This window comes from Alnus glutinosa, chromosome 1 (genome assembly GCF_958979055.1).
Source record: "Alnus glutinosa chromosome 1, dhAlnGlut1.1, whole genome shotgun sequence".
NCBI classification, from domain to species: domain Eukaryota; kingdom Viridiplantae; phylum Streptophyta; class Magnoliopsida; order Fagales; family Betulaceae; genus Alnus; species Alnus glutinosa.
In genome coordinates this window covers 4,752,149-4,769,015 of record NC_084886.1, presented here as the reverse complement: position 1 = coordinate 4,769,015, position 16,867 = coordinate 4,752,149, and the positions used below count along the sequence as shown (strand labels likewise).

General features: G+C 38.6%; 3 protein-coding genes and 1 non-coding gene across 4 annotated transcripts; 3 read left to right on the top strand and 1 right to left on the bottom strand.

Moving 5' to 3' along the window:
• Positions 1–4,164: 4,164 nt before the first annotated feature.
• Positions 4,165–8,959, top strand: LOC133867606 (uncharacterized). The gene is made up of 4 exons (XM_062304356.1): positions 4,165–4,841; positions 6,881–7,453; positions 7,561–7,849; positions 8,786–8,959. The coding sequence occupies exons 1-4, from the start codon at positions 4,263–4,265 to the stop codon at positions 8,818–8,820; spliced, it is 1,476 nt and encodes a 491-aa protein (XP_062160340.1). The 5' UTR covers positions 4,165–4,262; the 3' UTR covers positions 8,821–8,959.
• A 547-nt stretch (positions 8,960–9,506) lies between these two features.
• LOC133867596 (pentatricopeptide repeat-containing protein At1g59720, chloroplastic/mitochondrial) lies at positions 9,507–11,626 on the bottom strand. The gene has a single exon (XM_062304342.1). The coding sequence runs from the start codon at positions 11,592–11,594 to the stop codon at positions 9,750–9,752; it is 1,845 nt and encodes a 614-aa protein (XP_062160326.1). The 5' UTR covers positions 11,595–11,626; the 3' UTR covers positions 9,507–9,749.
• A 519-nt stretch (positions 11,627–12,145) lies between these two features.
• Positions 12,146–12,293, top strand: LOC133858970 (U4 spliceosomal RNA). The gene has a single exon (XR_009898640.1). It is a non-coding gene; the product is annotated as a U4 spliceosomal RNA (small nuclear RNA).
• Positions 12,294–15,142: 2,849 nt separating this feature from the next.
• Positions 15,143–16,867, top strand: LOC133863111 (uncharacterized). The gene is made up of 2 exons (XM_062299106.1): positions 15,143–16,095; positions 16,188–16,867. Exons 1-2 carry the CDS (start codon positions 15,148–15,150, stop codon positions 16,626–16,628), a joined length of 1,389 nt encoding a protein of 462 aa, XP_062155090.1. The 5' UTR covers positions 15,143–15,147; the 3' UTR covers positions 16,629–16,867.

Sequence of the window (16,867 nt, the reverse complement as noted above, 5' to 3'; positions counted from 1 at the left end):
TTGAATTACTCGTTTGTTACGTGCCTAATTACTCAAACACGTACCGAATAAGTAAGGGTATATAGTTCGGAAAATCCTAATGCCTCCCAAATCAATTCAAGAGCTGAATATTAATAATATTTGCTTCCTTTATTCATTAGCCCAATAAATTTATATAGAGTTACAAAAAAATGCGATAAATATAAACTACTCTCGTAGATATGTATCATATGACTATCTTATCACTAACAACTATTAATAAAGATAATATTCAAGTATTTAAGGATAACATACTATCTATTTATTCCCTACTTAAATATTGACTCTAACAAATAAATAATAATTAAATAACAAAGACACATAATTGCTTGTGAACTCTTTTGTTTTAACACTGTTCATCTGCTCAAGTGGTTAGGCCTATAAAGATTCGTTCATATTTACTTAATGAAATTAATGCTAATTAAGAATCTGGATTGGTGGGAATATGAATACTGTGTATGAACGCACGACCAAGAAGAAAAAGAATAATTAAATGTTGTCATTTGCATATTTTCAAATGATCGAGTGTGAAAATAGTGAAGACCAACCTGATTCGTTACCTCGCGGGCCATGCTATTTGCCACCATTAATTATATTCACACTGGAGTGGGCCAAGCTTCTTCTGTTGTTTCTTACAAGAATGCTCTCTCTTTCTCTCTTTTGCTTGACTCATTTGAAATAAGCAAAAAGAATAGAAAATACATGTTCTTTTAAAAACTTAATTTTAAAAGAATTTGCATAGATTTTTTTATGACTTTCATGGGACCAGTTAGAACTTGAAAGGGTCAACGTAGTTTCGCCCCTTGCATAATGCATACTGATGCATACAATAACTCAAGTTAGGTAAGTGAGAACATCACTAGTTTTGTGAAAACCTTTGTTTTAGACTATTCATAAATATATATATATATATATATATATATATATATATATATATATATATATATATATTAACGGATACAAATAATGTATTCAAACAGTATCATACATGTTGGGACAGTTTAGTTTTCTGATTTGGTGACGTACGTTCTTTGGTGCTTTTTGTGTGCCGGCGAGATCTCACTTCGATGCTTAAGTTAGTTTATTTGGACAATACATATGGAGTAGTCAAAGCACAATAATTTCGAATTCTCTTCATACCTGAGATATGAGCCTATTTATAAGTAGGAAGTCTTGTTCGACCTTTGAGTGAGATTCAAATGGAATTGCTCCTTATTTGAATTCGCATGGAACTCTTGTCCCAAATCATGTGGGATAAAAGCTTATATTGAAGAATCCTAGATAAAAAGCTTATCTAAGAGTATCCGGAAATAAAAGCTAATCCCGGAGAATATAGAATTGAGATTTTGCCGTAACCTTCCTGAAAAATCTTAGGGCATATTCTCCTCATGAGTCCCTCCTAGCATATCAGGATAAAAGATCCTACATATCCTTTGTCTTGGTCACCTCCCAGTTATGCACTTACTCTATAACCAACTTGTGATATACTCACCAGTCATGGTCTTTTGAGATGTATTTGTTTATGGGTTGACCCAGTATTCTTCATTGCATTCTTGGGATATCTTCTATCCGATGCAAGTGTGTACCGAGTCAAATACATTTATAATAATTGTGTCTTTATAAACTTTAAATGATTAAGAAGTCTTCATAAGTCTACGTAGACTTGACCAACCCATCATTCCTCAACAATGGGCTGGTTTTGATGAGATTATTTCCCAACAAAACATATACCTTAAAAAAAAAAAAAAAAGAGAAAATAATAGGACAAAAAAAAAAAAAATCAAATATATATGCCTTCAAATTAAATTATGTGTTTAATTTATTTTGCCCCATCTAGCTACTTGAAACACTTGCCGTGAGTTGTCTCTTTCTTATTCAATTCATGAAGAGTGAATCGTCCTTCCAACTTTATTGGACCAAAGATTCCTTCCCTTTTCGATGCTGCTGTGTTAAAATACTTTTCGGACTAGCGGCACAAGCTTTTATAAAGTTTTTGACATATTTTCTCGCAAAATAGTAAGCTCCGTAATACTTGGTGGAGGTGCCAGCTAGTCCTACCTTAATGTTAAGTCAGTTCTTTGAATGATCTATATAAATGTCTCAATAATAATAATTTTAGCTAAGAGAATACCTGAAGATAGGTTTGTATTTATATTGAAGGGTAGAGTTGGTTTTCCTCGGAATTGGCGGGAACTAGTTCTTTGATCGTGGGTCTCCACTTTCAGAACGTGAGTCTTCGTATCTTCTGGAATGTGGGTTTCCACATGTCGGATGGGCGCATCTCCTTGTGTCCAAATCGTGCACACCCATGTTCCAGGGCATGATTGTATGGGATGTAGGCCGAGACGTGTTTGGGACATGTTTCGAATATCTCGAAGCATTGGTCTTCTCATAGCTTTCTATGGGTTGTTTCTAGCTAGGCCTAGTTAGGTTATGCGATGGATCAGGTGGCTCCACACATAGGCTCGAGTGAGGGGCCCAGTTGATGCGCCCAGTTAATGGCCTTTTTTGGGGCTATGGGTAATAAATGGGCAAAGTTGTGCTTCCATGCCCATTTATTAATTAGTGGAAATATTTCCCAACATGCTCGAATCCTCGAAATTGTAACCTATACTAGATCGAAAAATGGGAAGACTCATGTTTTATGGGCTTTCTCTTGGGTTTAATATTTATAATATTAATTAAATGATTAAATTAATTTATTGTTATCAACTTAAATTTTTAGGATAATCGATTATTTAACATGGTATCAAAATTAAATGTCATGAATTCGAACCCTAATTTTAAAATTCACTTATCATTTTAATCAAATATTTCACATGCTATGTATCACCTATTAAGAATGAGTTTGAATTTTCACATAGAATATATATAGAGTAAATAATTATATTAATCTATTCTTACCCACTAAAACTTAGGAGATAATCATTCAGGGGTGTTAAACATTAGCGTCGTCACCCCATGATTAAAAGGGTCTAATCAATGATATATATTGATCAATATATATATAAATTAAATAATTATATTAATTTATTCCTGTCCACTTAAACTTAAAGAGATAATCATTCAGTGGTGTTAAACATTAGCGCGTCACCCCATGATTAAAAGGGTCTAATCAATGATATATATATATATTGATATCAGTCTTCTTCTTCTTTTTTTTAGTCCATTCTTACTTTAAAGGCTACTTGTTACGTACTTAAATACCGTTACTTAGATACGATAAATGTTTTATCCAAATAGATGGGAGGAGTTATTAAACTGAAATGTGTCATAAATGCATGTTTAATTCTCATGCACATTTTTATCAGAATATGTGATTATCAAATATATATTTTTAATAATTTTTATGAAAATTATATACATTTTAGACACATAATAATTTAATAAACTGAATTAAAAAAAAAAATTTACTCCAATCAAATTTTAAAAAATGAAAACTTTCTTCAATTAAAATATACTTATTTTCTTCTTTTTAACAGTGATGTTGGATTAAAAAATAAATAAATAAACACAACTGAGTTTTTTACCCCGAAAATTTTATGAAGTAAATAAAGTCGTAAAGAAGTCAGCACTCTTGACAATAAAGTGCATTTAAATCTATTTTCTCTTGATTGTTCAACAAAAAATAAAAAATTCCGTGTTCTCTTTTTGACGAATAGGACCAACAATTCCCATAAGTGATAACTGTATTAGTTTGGGAAATAAAGAGGAAATTTCGTAGAAATCAAAATGAAACGATACAATTACAAAAAATAATAATAGTAATTAAAAAACGATAAGATTTGGTCATAGTTTGAACCAGTCAACGCTAACACGACTGGTGAGTGGTGGCCCACCCCCATCACTGTGCCCACGAAGACCAGCAGGCAACATCCCCACTCCCCTGCTGGCTGCTTCTAGAAAGACGAAACCTCCGTACACCCCACGAGCTCCACAGTCTTCCACGCGTACCACAATCCATGCTCCTATTTTCTTTTTGTAATAGTTAATTAGGACGTATGAATTGCGCAGCCTAGAAGTTTCCTGTCAACTTTCCAATTCCTCTACGTTCATTTCGTAATCTTGCTCGCTAAGAAACAAAGAAAATACTCTATTTAATGAAAATTCCAATACCAACAAGCAAGCCCATACATAATAAACCTTTACCTTAATTATAAATAAAATCCAATTATTATATATATATATATACCCAGCAAAGAGAAGGACTAGCACTAGTCTTGGAAGTTAGAGCTTGGAAATTAATGGAGGTTTTTCAGAAAGCCAAGGCCGTGAAAATCCGAAGCCACCTGGACAAGTACCTAGTTGCCGACGACGACAGAAAGAAGGTACGCCAGAGCCGCAACGGCTCGTCGCGGAAGGCCGTATGGTTCGTTGAGTTGGTCGAAGGGAAAAACCACGCTATACGCTTGAGAAGCTGCTATGGCACGTACCTGACCGCCACGGACTTGGCGTTTCTTCTGGGCATGACCGGGTGCAAGGTGCTCCAGACCGTGCTGGAAAAGGCCTACTACTGGAAGTACGAGTGGGAGCCGATCCGCGATGGGTTCCAGCTGAAGCTGAGGACCTGGTGCGGCAAATATCTCCGGGCCAACGGAGGGACGCCGCCGTGGAGAAACTCGATCACGACCGACGACCCACACGTCTCGTCGACGCAGAATTGGATCCTGTGGGACGTGGAGGCGGTGGAGGCCGATTCGGTTCACGATTTCATGTCGTCTCGGTCGAGCTTGTCTTCTTTGTCTGACGAGGTTTTCGATTCGGAACCGGGGTCGCCCATGTCGGTTATATCGGCGAATTCACCCAGATTGTCTTTAAAGCAGGTAAACTACGTTTATTAATCGTCGGTTTATTTTGTTGTTTGAGTTTATCTTATTAATTAACTCCTTTTATTCTTAATTTTTTGGGTTAAGAAAAGAAGGGGCTTGATTCTTGATAATACAAAGAAGAGTTTCAAATTTTCAATAGCCTGATCATCATCTAAGAATACTGGAGAACTCTTCCCTAACGGTCCAAACTCCAAAACTTTTGCGAAAATACAAAAAAGAAGAAGAAGAAGAAGAAGAAGAAGAAGATAAGATATGATTAATTGATTGATAACGATCGAGTTGAAATGATCGATGATATTATAGTTGTCCCAAATGTTAAACAAAAGTTTTTCAAGACTGCAAAAATGGGTAGTTAGTGTAATATTTGAATTTAATTTTGCATGAGTTAAAAATATTGTAGTACCTTAAATATTTTATTAAAAAATATTATACACTTAAAAGGAGATTCTAGGATTTATTTCTTAATATAGAGGCCGGTTCAATATTCTTGGTAGTGATGGTTGGAATCCAGAAATTAGAGTTTTGCAATTCAGAATATTTTCGTTCGATAATACTATCATCATTTTGCCAGCCAAATGTGTTAATAAAATGAGATACTCAATAATACAATAAAAAGTTATATTATATTTCTTGTGGTTAGACAATGTAGTGTGACATTCTAGCCAAAACTGATAAAAAGGGATTTAATTTAATGACATAAAAGAAGGAGGGTAAGAAAAACAAAAAAAGTCGGGTCTTTATTTTAAGTAGTTGTATGTCATTTAAAATTTTTAAATAACATGATAATATATTAACTATAATAACTTATACACCATTAAATTTATAAATAATCACATCAAAAAAGTGTGAAAGCATTAAAGTCGATAATTGAGGACCATTGACACTGCCCTAAGACAATAGTTAAAAGTCTTCTAAAAATAAATAAATAATATTATATATATATAAAGTCTATGCGTTTATATATAGGATAAGAATGGATGGTGGCAGGCCCTATCCACGTGGCACGTACGTCTAAACTAGCAAAACAGTAGAAGAAATATATTAAAGCAAAATGAATTGGGAGGATCGCGTTCACACCGTCGCTCCCAATCCAAATAAAAAATAAATTAAATCCACTAATGTGTGTAGTGTTCGTAGATGGACGTCTACCAACCATACCGCACTACACAAAGGTGACACGAAACTTGCACTACTTAAAAAAGGCACGATCACTTTGGTCAATTTTGCACTCTTCCTTCTACTTTTCGTCACTGCCCGATTAATCTTGTGGAGTCATTTCTGATCCTATTTTATTCTTTGTGGCCTGTAAATTGGTATATTCATCAGGGTGTCCACCTAGCTAGCCATTTGTAATTGGCTTCTCAAATAATATTAATTAATTTCCGACCATTTTCATCTTATTTATTACGTCAAAAACGTTCAACATCAGCTGCATTTAAAAGGAAAATGGCATTGCCCCACTACTTCAGATGGACAACTGCAAAGGCTGAGGTGGACAGACCATGCCCTAGGCGGCTAGGCCTAGGCGTTGAGCTTTATCTCTACTTGGGTTTCCAATATTTATCTGGACAATATTTAGAAATTTCCACTTATACCCCTATCATCCTTAACAATAAAATCATCTGCTTCTTAATGAGTTTTAGATGGTATTTATTTATTTATTTTTAAAATGTTTTAATGTGATTAGACCTTCGGTGGTGGACGGCTGGGCGACTGCTCAGATCCAAAGTCAAAAATAATGACCCAGGGTTCACGCGGACACGGAACATGAAAAGCGTAGCCGCGTGCGTATGTACGAAACGTGTCGTGCCATCTTGGCTGACTGGCTGGCGCTGAGGAGGAAGGAGATGAACCTGTCAGCGCCAGCCACGAAACAAAACCAATAATAACGTAGTAAATTGAATTGAAAGTTAAAACCATTTTTTCTCTTCCCATTTACTAGAAATCTAGAAGCCTCTCTTTGTCCGAACGAAGTTTTGAAACCTACAGTTTCACACTTGTCGCTTCTTTTGTTTTGGGGTTTTCTGGCGCAGATCAATTCCAACAAGTTCCGCTCCGGCATGGACCTCTTCCGCAACGCCAAGGCGGTGCGCCTGCGTAGCCACCATGATAAGTACCTGCTGGCCGAGGAGGACGAGGAGAAGGTGACTCAGGACCGGAACGGATCCTCCAAGAACGCTCGCTGGACCGTGGAGTTCGCGCCCAACTCCGACTCCATCATCCGCCTCAAGAGCTGCTACGACAAGTACCTCACCGCCTCCAACAGTCCCTTCCTGCTCGGCATGACCGGTCTCAAGGTGGTCCAGTCGAGGCCCCAGAGGCTCGATTCCTCGCTCGAGTGGGAGCCCATTAGAGAAGGGAACCAGGTCAAGCTCAAGACCCGGTACGGCAACTTCTTGAGGGGCAATGGGGGATTGCCGCCTTGGCGGAACTCGGTGACCCATGATATTCCTCACAGGACCGCTACTCAGGATTGGATTTATTGGAATGTTGATATCGTTGACATTCACGATCACTCTCCGGGCCATAAACCTTCGCCTTCACCAACGCTTCCTCATTCGGATTCTTTGGTTTCAGTCAAATCCGAGAATTTTTCCAGACAAGAGGTTTGAGATTTTCACAATAAAGCTTTCGACTTTTTCTTTTAGGGGTTAGTTTTTTGCCAAAAAAATAAAATAAAAAGCTTGTTAATTATATGAGTATGATTTTGCAGTCGACTGACTCCAATGTGAGTTCGCCACCCAAGGCAGATGGAAGGACTATATACTACCATGTGGCTGAGGATAATGGTGATGTGGGCGATGAAAACTTGGAGGGGTATTCTTTTACTTTTAATGGGAGTAGGGTTGATGAATTGACTCGTAAATTGGAGGAGGAGACGGGGTTGGAGGGTATCATTGTGTGTACTCGCAGTCCCTTGAATGGAAAGCTTTTTCCCCTTAGCTTGCAGCTCCCTCCAAATGCGATTATGCATGTCGTTCTGGTTCTATCTTCATCAGAAGGTGAGTTTTTTTACCTTGATTTCGTTCGGTCTTTCCTGATCTCTAAATGAATTTTTGTGATGACTGCACATTAATAGTCAAGTGTTATGTCTTCATGAGGCTGTGAAATATGTTCAGCATCATAGTATACAATTTTTGTGTCCTGTTTGGCTGTTTGAAAGGCAGAGTAAATTAAAGGTTCAAAGATTTGGAATTTTATTGGGTTGAGGTGCTAGTTGTATGATTACAAATGATCTGATCTGATCTGATTGCCTATACCTTCTTATCAACCAAATGGAGCATAAAAGTTCAACAACCATGCTTTGTGGACCTAATCGTAGGGTGATCAAAATCAAAATCATGTATATGTAGATCAAAGTATCAAACATTGCATAGGAAAGATAAACATGCCCTTGCCAAGAACATTGGAGTCTCCTTTTTAGTCCTTTTCATTTCAGCACTTGCTTAGCGGTAGCAAACTAAAAAGACACGTATTTGGTCTGTGTTAGGAACATTGTAGGGTGCATGTTAGACACTCTTGAAGGATGCTTGGAAACTACAGATGCAAATTAAGTCCATCATTCCTTGCTATTTTGATACTCTTGAGCTGGGAAGCAAGGAATGTTGCATCAGGATAACGGTTATTTCATCTCTATTACTTGCCTTAACATGTCATGTGAGTAGATAAATTTGACTACATTGTAGACGCACTAGGTATAAGGCTAATGGCCAGCAGTTTAGATCATTTTTAACTTTATTAAAAGATCACTGAGATAACTATGAACCTGACTTGTATTATCCTATTCTTTCATCTTCACTTTAGGCTTTTAGCTACAAAGGCTAGACCACTTCTTCTGTTCTTTTTTTTTTTTTTTTTTTTGGGTTTTCCATTGCCCCATTTCCATTTCATGATGACTTTTTGCCTAACCTTCTGCCCCTTTTTTTTTGGTGCATCAGTGGCACAGGAGTTTGCAAAATCACGTTTATTATAAGAAGAATCACGTGGACTATTACAGTTTTGTTGAGAATATATGCACGACTGTTCTGTACATTCTGGTTCAGGCCTGTTCATATTGCCCACCGCAAAGGAATCATAATAGGTTGCCCGTCTTACCTGTTGTGTTTATGCAGAGCGTATACAATTGATTGGAGAGAACTAGAATCACTTGTGCCTGTTTGCTGTGATGGGGAGTTATAAGGGCACTAATTCCCCATCAATAATGTTCCAATTTGGTTCTTGGAAGCAAATCTGAGGGTACTTTTCAATGGGGTTCATCAAAGATTATGTTGTATACTTTCTGCACACTTCTCTGCATTTGAATGATGTATATAGTTTGGCGCTTTTGCATCTCCTGCTGCTTCTAGTTTCTCTTCCGAGACTTGCATAATTAATTTTGTTCAAAAATTATTTAGAGTTTTTCCAATTGAGTTAGTGATTTGAAGGTGTAATATTATGCTATGTTACATTTTGGAATGAATTTTGTGACCATGGTAAAAGTGTTTCATGGAGATGCATCTATCTATAGAGAAATTTTATCCGGTGATTGAAAGGACCCCCCCCCTCCCCCTCTTGGTAGTTTCCCATCATCTTGCTTCATGTGTGAGCAACTTCAAAAGATAAGAGTCAAATGGTGACATCGACAGAGTGATTTTAGAAATCCCGAAGGATGTTGATAATATTACTTGGGGTTTACCGGAAAACTGCCTCAATTTAAGGCATGGTTTTAGCAATAATTTGGACATGCAAGGGGCACCATACAGAATATGCATATAAATGAACATGTCGACTGACAAACCATATAATATCACAGGAGAACATGTGCATCATCAAGCCAAGCTATTCTCACTATAAAGAAAGCTCTTCAAATTCTTTAACCTTAAACATCCAATGAGTGATTACTCTTCATCCAACAAAATACCGTCACCAATAATCCATGCAAGAACAGCTGCCATCTTTAAAATGATGAAACCGAGCACGATCTCTTACAATAATCTCCACGTTATAGATTCTAGAGATTAATTTGGTGACCTTGTGGCAGTCGTCACATACCCGAAGATTCTTAAATATACGTATAGGCATGCCTGGTTTCAAGCTTAAAAGCCCGAAAGCAATGGCAAGTCTCTCACTGTGCAGCCTAAGAGCATGTTGTTTTTCATCAATGAGCTCATCAATCATTGGCGCTTGTGAAACGTCAGGTACATGCCCTACTAATTCTAGTCTTTCTTTAATCACATCCAAAACCTGATATATTTCTTTGGTTTGAGGATGAGATGTGTCCCCAGCAAGAAATTTGTGAGAAGTGCCATACATCTCTATTGAACTACAACCAGGCTCTTTCGTTACACCCTTATCGGTCATCAATTTCCTAATCAAACCAACATCATCCCACTGGCGAGCCGATGCATAGACTCTGGACAAAAGCACATAAACACCACTGCTATCATCTCCTTCTGACTCAAGGATTTGTGAGGCCATTTCTTCACTAAGCTCTACACCTGCATTCTTCTTGCAGCAAGCATCAAGAAGACTCCTCCAAATTACAACATCAGGCTTAATGGGCATATGTGACACCAACTTGAGAGCTTCATCAATGAGCCCCGCACGAGCAAGAAGATCTACAAGGCATCCATAGTGCTGTAATTGGGGTTCTATCTTGTACTCAGCAATCATCATATCAAAATATTTACGGCCCTCGCCTACAAGGCCTCTGTGGTTACATGCGCCCAAAACACCAACAAACGTGATGGAATCAGGCACAAACCTCTCTGTCCCAACCATACGGTCAAAATACTCCAATGCTGCCTTAGCCTTCCCATGCATGGCTAACCCCAAAATCATTGAATTCCACGAATTTACATCGCGTTTAGGCATCCTCTCAAAGACTTGCTGAGCAATTTCCCATGACCCACATTTGCAATACATATCCACCAAGCAATTGTTCACCAAAACATCATCAACCATTTCAGCACGACACTTTCTCAACAAACAAGCATGAGCCCACATCCCCAAAGACAATGAACCCAGACCAGCACAAGCACTAATAACACTCTGCATCGTGTACCCATCAGGCTCAAACATGTTCAGCATCTCACCAAATAGTTTCAATGCAGTATCAAACTCGCCTAACCGAACACAGGAATCAATTATGGCATTCCATGAAACCACACTCCTTTCCGGCATAATTTCAAATATTTTCTGTGCTAAATCCAGACACCCACAAGTACCATATAAATGAATCAGACTGTTGTTAATATACACATCCGATTCATACCCAAGTTTCAAAAGCTGGGCATGCACCTGCCTCCCTTCAAACAGCGCAAACAAATACGCGCATGCTTTCAAAACAAACGGATACGTATGCTTATCCGGCATCACAATTCCTTCTTCCAACATTTTATAATATAGCAGTATGGCCTCCTCCTTGCGCTCGGAGCTTCGTGCATAAGCCCTTATGAGAGTGTTCCAGACGAACGAATTGGGGTTCTCTATTTGATCGAAAACCCGGCACGCGTAGTCGATGTCAGCCAGGGACGAGAAGTGTAGAATTCGGCTATAGAGAAAAAGGGCGTGTGGATTGTTGGTCGAGGTAGCACGGAGCGTGTGAGCATGGATTTGTTTGAGCTGAGACATGTCCGTACACTCATTCAACAAGAGGAGAAGACGGCTGTGGCTGTGATGGTTAGCTGAGTAGCCATTTTTGTTGTTGTTGATTGTGAACGCGGACGGAATGTGAGGAGGTGGGCTTCGTGTGATCGGGAGAACCATTGCCGCATTCAGACTACGTGCCGTGTTAATAAGCTACAAAAGAATTGTAGATTGTCTCGCTTTTTTATTTTTTATTTTTTATTTTTTTATTTTTTTATTTTTTTATTTTTTTATTTTTATTTTTTATTTTTTAAAAGAAAATAGAAATTTAAATCTAATTAAACTACTAAACTATGATTAAAGGCAACATTAAGCAATTTGAGAATACCTCGTATCCGGATAGACTGTAAAGCCTATATTGTACAGCATCCAATTAAAAGTTGACAAGTAATTAAAAAAAAAAACACAAAATACAAAATCATTTTCATTATCACACTTATTTCATCATCAAAATCTCAAACTCGATCAAACTCTCAACCCCACTCTTGGTGCAAGCGGAAGCTCACTCCTTCCCCCACCCAATTCCCTCACTGAGTCAACTCGCCACCATTACTCGACAAGCTAGCAACAACATCCTTTACCGAGCTTCCACAAGTCAAAACCCTCCCCGTTTCCTATTCACTCCTACAAATTTCCTATTTTTGTTCTTCTTTCCCTGCGGTTTCTCGGGAATCAAACAGAAGATTAAGACATGTTGAGAGAGGTTCTAACCGAGGCACGTCTATTGCTGGTTGAAAACTATTTCTAACCCCCCTCTTAGGCCTGTGTTTGGCCCTGGCCTTCGAGAATTTCTGGAATGACTCCCTTTGGGGTAAAGCCCTAAAAAAAACAAAAAAAAAAAAAAAGGAAAACTGCAATTTACCCCCCTGATGTTTACACGAATTTTCAATTTTGGTACCAATATTTAGATTGCTTCAATTGCACCCAAAAAAGTTGAAAAAATTTTCAATCCACCCCCTTCTGTCCAATTGCTCCGTCTGATGAGACGAAAATGGACCCACGTGCGCGGCATGTGACTTATATGCAGATAACCGAACGAAAATACCCTCAAAAAATTGAGCCGTTGTTTTCTAAATTTAAAAAGACCGGTCCTTGTGTTCGCTTAAAAGCTTAAAAACTCAGAAACCTTCAAATGCAAAGTAAAAACCCGAAAAACATCCTGGGAGACCGAAGAAGGAACCAACAACAAATTTTTGATTTAGGATTCCTTTGTGGATTATCATCAACAACAAATTTCAGCCGAAATCGACTTTGGGCTAAGGGTTGTCGTGATTAAACCGACCGAAGTGGGTGTTCGATCAAGGTATGTTCAAATAAAAAGACCCCTCTTTTAAATTTAGGGTTTTGTGCAAAAGTAGGTTACGTCGTTTTTGTGTTATGATATCTTTTAAATTCATTCGATAATTCCTTTATTTTGTCTTGAATGAAGCGAAGGAACCGAACTAAAATGTGCTTAGGGTTCCGTCGTTTTGGGTTATGAAATCTTTGTTTTATTGAGAAGATGCTTTCAATGATTGGCTTTGTATATTTTTTATTGAAAAGTTGCTTTCTTATTGGGTCCTTGTGTTTTGTTGAATTTCAATTACCTTTGTGGCTTTGTATGATGATGGGACCATGTGCTTTGCTTTTACATGTGCATGATGTGCTGCTTTGTGTTGATTTGGTGTTTAAAAAACAGCAGTTGTCCCCATCAGGAGAAAATGGTACATGATTATGTCTGTGTGTAGTTAGTTGGTGTATTGTCTGTTTAAAAAACAACAGTGGTCAGATGAGAAAAATGGTGCCTGTGTGTGAAGTTAGTTGTTGTATTGTGTGTTCAAAAAAGAGTAGTGGTCCTCAGATGAGAAGTTGTGGTTGTGTATATTGGTTGCTGTGTTGTGGTCCCCATATGTCACTTAATGTGTTGTTGGCCTTTATTTAATTTTACAACATGTCACTTACTATGTTTTATTAAATTTACCTCGTAGGATGGCACACAATAAACTAGTGGTTGAGGTCCATTTTGGGGGTAGGTTTGACCGGAGTTTTTAGTGTGAGTATACGGGTGGTGAAGTTGAACTGCACAAAGATAGTGTTGACCTTGATAAACTATCTTTCTTTGAAATTCAAGATATATGTAAGGAATATGGATATAAGTTAGGGGATTTAATGTATTTTAAAGACCCCGTGAAGAGTCTTGCTGATGGGTTGCATTTAATTACTTCAGACCATGATGTGCTGAACCTGTCTGCTTGCCATGATGGGCATGCCATTTTGCAATTATATATTGTGTCTTTTGGGGATGGAGGAGGTGATAAAGAGGATAGTCAAGATGATAATGAATATGGAGGTAGGGCTGATTTGGATGATCCTTGGTGGGATGATAAGCTTACTGATACTGAAGACGTATTTGATGTTGGTGTTGATGTTGATAGTGCTGGACCCTCTAATGTACAACCTGATAATCCTAGGGTTGAACAAGGTAATGTAGAGGATAATGAAGGGGGTAATGATGAGAATAGTGAAGAGGGTGGTAATGATGAGAATAGTGAAGAGGGTGATGAGAAGTGTGAAGAGGGTGGTGATGATGAGAATAGTGAAGAGGGTGGTAATGGTGATAATAAAGATGAAGTTGGTCATGATGACGATGACAATAACTCTGATGTGGCTAGAAGTGACATACTTGTCTCACCAGTAGCTAGTGATGAAGAAGTTGAAAATTCTGAGTTAAGAGGGTCTGAGTTCCATGCAGTTGACCGAAGGGATCCAAGTTTGGAAGTTAAGATGAGATTCCCAGATATACAGACATTTAGGGAGGTTGTTAGGGTGTTCAATTTGAAGAGGGGCAATGACATTACCTTTAAAAAAAATGAGAGAAAAAAGTGTATTGTTGTATGTAAAGAACCAAAGTGTAATTATAGAGTGTAAGCTAGACAGGTGGATGATGAAGCTACATTCCAAATAATCAGCCTTCAAGGTAGACATGTGTGTGGCAGGCAATTTAGGAACTCAATTGTAAACTCTACATGGATAGCCGATAAACTGATTGATAAGTTTAGAGTTCAGCCCGACATGCCATTACATGTGATACAGAATGAAGTGAAAGAAAGATGGAGGATAGATGTGAATCCGAGCATGATGTATAGGGCAAGAATCAAGGCTAATAAAAAAATATATGGCAACCATGGGGGTCAGTATGCGGCCTTGTGGGACTATTGTGAGACCTTGAGAGCAACCAACCCATGAAGTTGTGTTGTGATGAAAGTGGATAGGACAGTACCCGAGGCGAATCTAAGGTTTCAAAGACTGTATTGTTCTTTGGCAGCCATGAAGAAGGGCTTTTTGGAAGGTTGCAGGCCTGTGATAGGGGTGAATGGGTGTTTCCTTAAAGGGCCATTTAAGGGGCAACTTCTAGCTGCAGTTGGACGCGATGGCAATGATAACATGTATCCGATTGCATATGCCATAGTTGAAGCTGAGACTAAGGACAGCTGGATCTGGTTTTTGGAAACCCTAGTGTCTGATCTTGGGAACCATGAGAGGCATGGCAGGCCAACATTTATTTCGGATCGACAGAAGGTAAGTCATGGTTAGTGCCCCGTGTGATCTCATTTTATTTTAAAATGTTTAACATTCTTAATCTAATGTTGTGGTTTTTTGATCGTAGGGTCTAATGCCAGCCTTTGATTATGTCATGCCAACCGTCGATCACAGGATTTGTGTAAGGCATCTTTATGCGAACTATAGGGACATTGGGGGGCATAGAGGAATTGCCTTAAAGGAGAAGTTATGGGCTGCAGCTTCTGCATACACTGAAGGGGATTTTCTAAGGGTAATGGGTGAGCTGAAGAGAATGAAGAGTGATGCCCATGAGTACTTGGCCAAAATTGATCCTAGTACATGGTCAAGAGCATGGTTTGCTACGGATTCAAAGTGTGACCTTCTGCAGAATAATATATGTGAGTGTTTTAACTCATACATTCTAAAGGCTCGCAATAAGCCTATCTTGACCATGCTGGAGCAGATACGAAAAAAGTTGATGAGTAGATACCAGGCTAAGAGGGATGACATTCAAAGTTTGACAGGGAAGTTAACTCCTAAAATCCAAAATAAGTTGGATGCAATACGGAATGAATCAATGGACTATGTTGCCCTATATGCTGGTGATGACATGTTTGAAGTGACTGGTCCAGATGGTAGACAATTTGTAGTCAACATGAGGAGAAAAAGTTGTGGTTGTAGAGTGTGGGAAATGTCTGGAATCCCCTGTGTGCATGCATGTGTTGCTATTCGACATAGTTGTAAGAATGCAGAGGATTATGTTGATGAGTACTTCACTGTGGAGATGTACAAGAAAGCATATGAGCCAGTTATATACCCAATGCCTAGTCAAGAGCAGTGGATACCAACCCAGCATGACAAGTTGGAACCCCTAGTATCAAGAGTGGCCCCGGGTAGACCAAAGAAGGTAAGAAAAAGGCAAGTTGATGAATGTAGAGATCCGAAAAATCCAAACAGAATGAGAAAATTTGGTGCTAGGATGAAATGCTCCATGTGTAAGGGTAGAGGGCACAATAAAAGGGCATGTCCAATGAGAAGTATCCATGCAAGTGTTGTGCTGCCTACCCCACCTCCAGACAGTGTGAGTTTATTAATCTTTATTATCCTTTATTTTTTATTATGTACTATATGCATACTGATAGTCCCACACCTTATTTGACTCATTTGGAACAGACACAAAGTACCACCTCAAGAACTCCTACACAGGCTACAAGAACAAATCTGGTCTCACCGCCTTCACCAGCAAGAACAAATTCAGTCCCACCGCCTCCACTAGCAACAACAAATCCAGTCCCACTGCCTCCACTAGCAACAACAAATCCGGTCCCACCTCCTCCAAGGAGACGGAAGACACAAAGGGTCGCGGCTATTTTTGGGAAGTCCAAACCGGGTCCCACCATACCTATTGATCTAACTGAGGGTGATAGTGATGAACGAGGTGGCCCTGCAATCCGAGGGGGCCATGAAATTCGAGGTGGCAGTGCGGGAATCAGTGGGACAGTAACTAATTCGGCATCCAAAAGCAAGGGCAAACGTGTGGTGGCCACTGTTGAAAAGGCAATTGAGATTGCTGAAGCGAAGAGGAAGAGAATGAGGCCAGAATGGAAGCGTTAATTAAATATGTGCTTATATTTAATGCACATGTGCATAATCTATGTGTTTGACAATTGGTAGTTATGTGTTTGACAATTGGTAGTTGTGCGTTTGACAGTTGGTAGTTGTGTGTTTGACAGTTGGTGGTTGTGTGTTTGATACAGTACTAAAAATGCAGGATTGGTGGTTGTATGTTTGACAGACAGTACTAGCAATGCAGAATTGCTTATTTTGTGTAATGATTACAATGTGTTTTATGA

Bases quoted from the DNA above. Each gene is read 5' to 3' on its own strand.
- LOC133867596 (XM_062304342.1), bottom strand. From the start codon at position 11,594: ATGGTTCTCCCGATCACACGAAGCCCACCTCCTCACATTCCGTCCGCG.
- LOC133867606 (XM_062304356.1), top strand. From the start codon at position 4,263: ATGGAGGTTTTTCAGAAAGCCAAGGCCGTGAAAATCCGAAGCCACCTG. The intron at 7,454-7,560 runs GTTTGAGATTTT...ATGATTTTGCAG, and splicing joins AGAATTTTTCCAGACAAGAG to TCGACTGACTCCAATGTGAG. The intron at 7,850-8,785 runs GTGAGTTTTTTT...TTGGTGCATCAG, and splicing joins GGTTCTATCTTCATCAGAAG to TGGCACAGGAGTTTGCAAAA.
- LOC133863111 (XM_062299106.1), top strand. From the start codon at position 15,148: ATGCCAACCGTCGATCACAGGATTTGTGTAAGGCATCTTTATGCGAAC. The intron at 16,096-16,187 runs GTGAGTTTATTA...CATTTGGAACAG, and splicing joins CTACCCCACCTCCAGACAGT to ACACAAAGTACCACCTCAAG.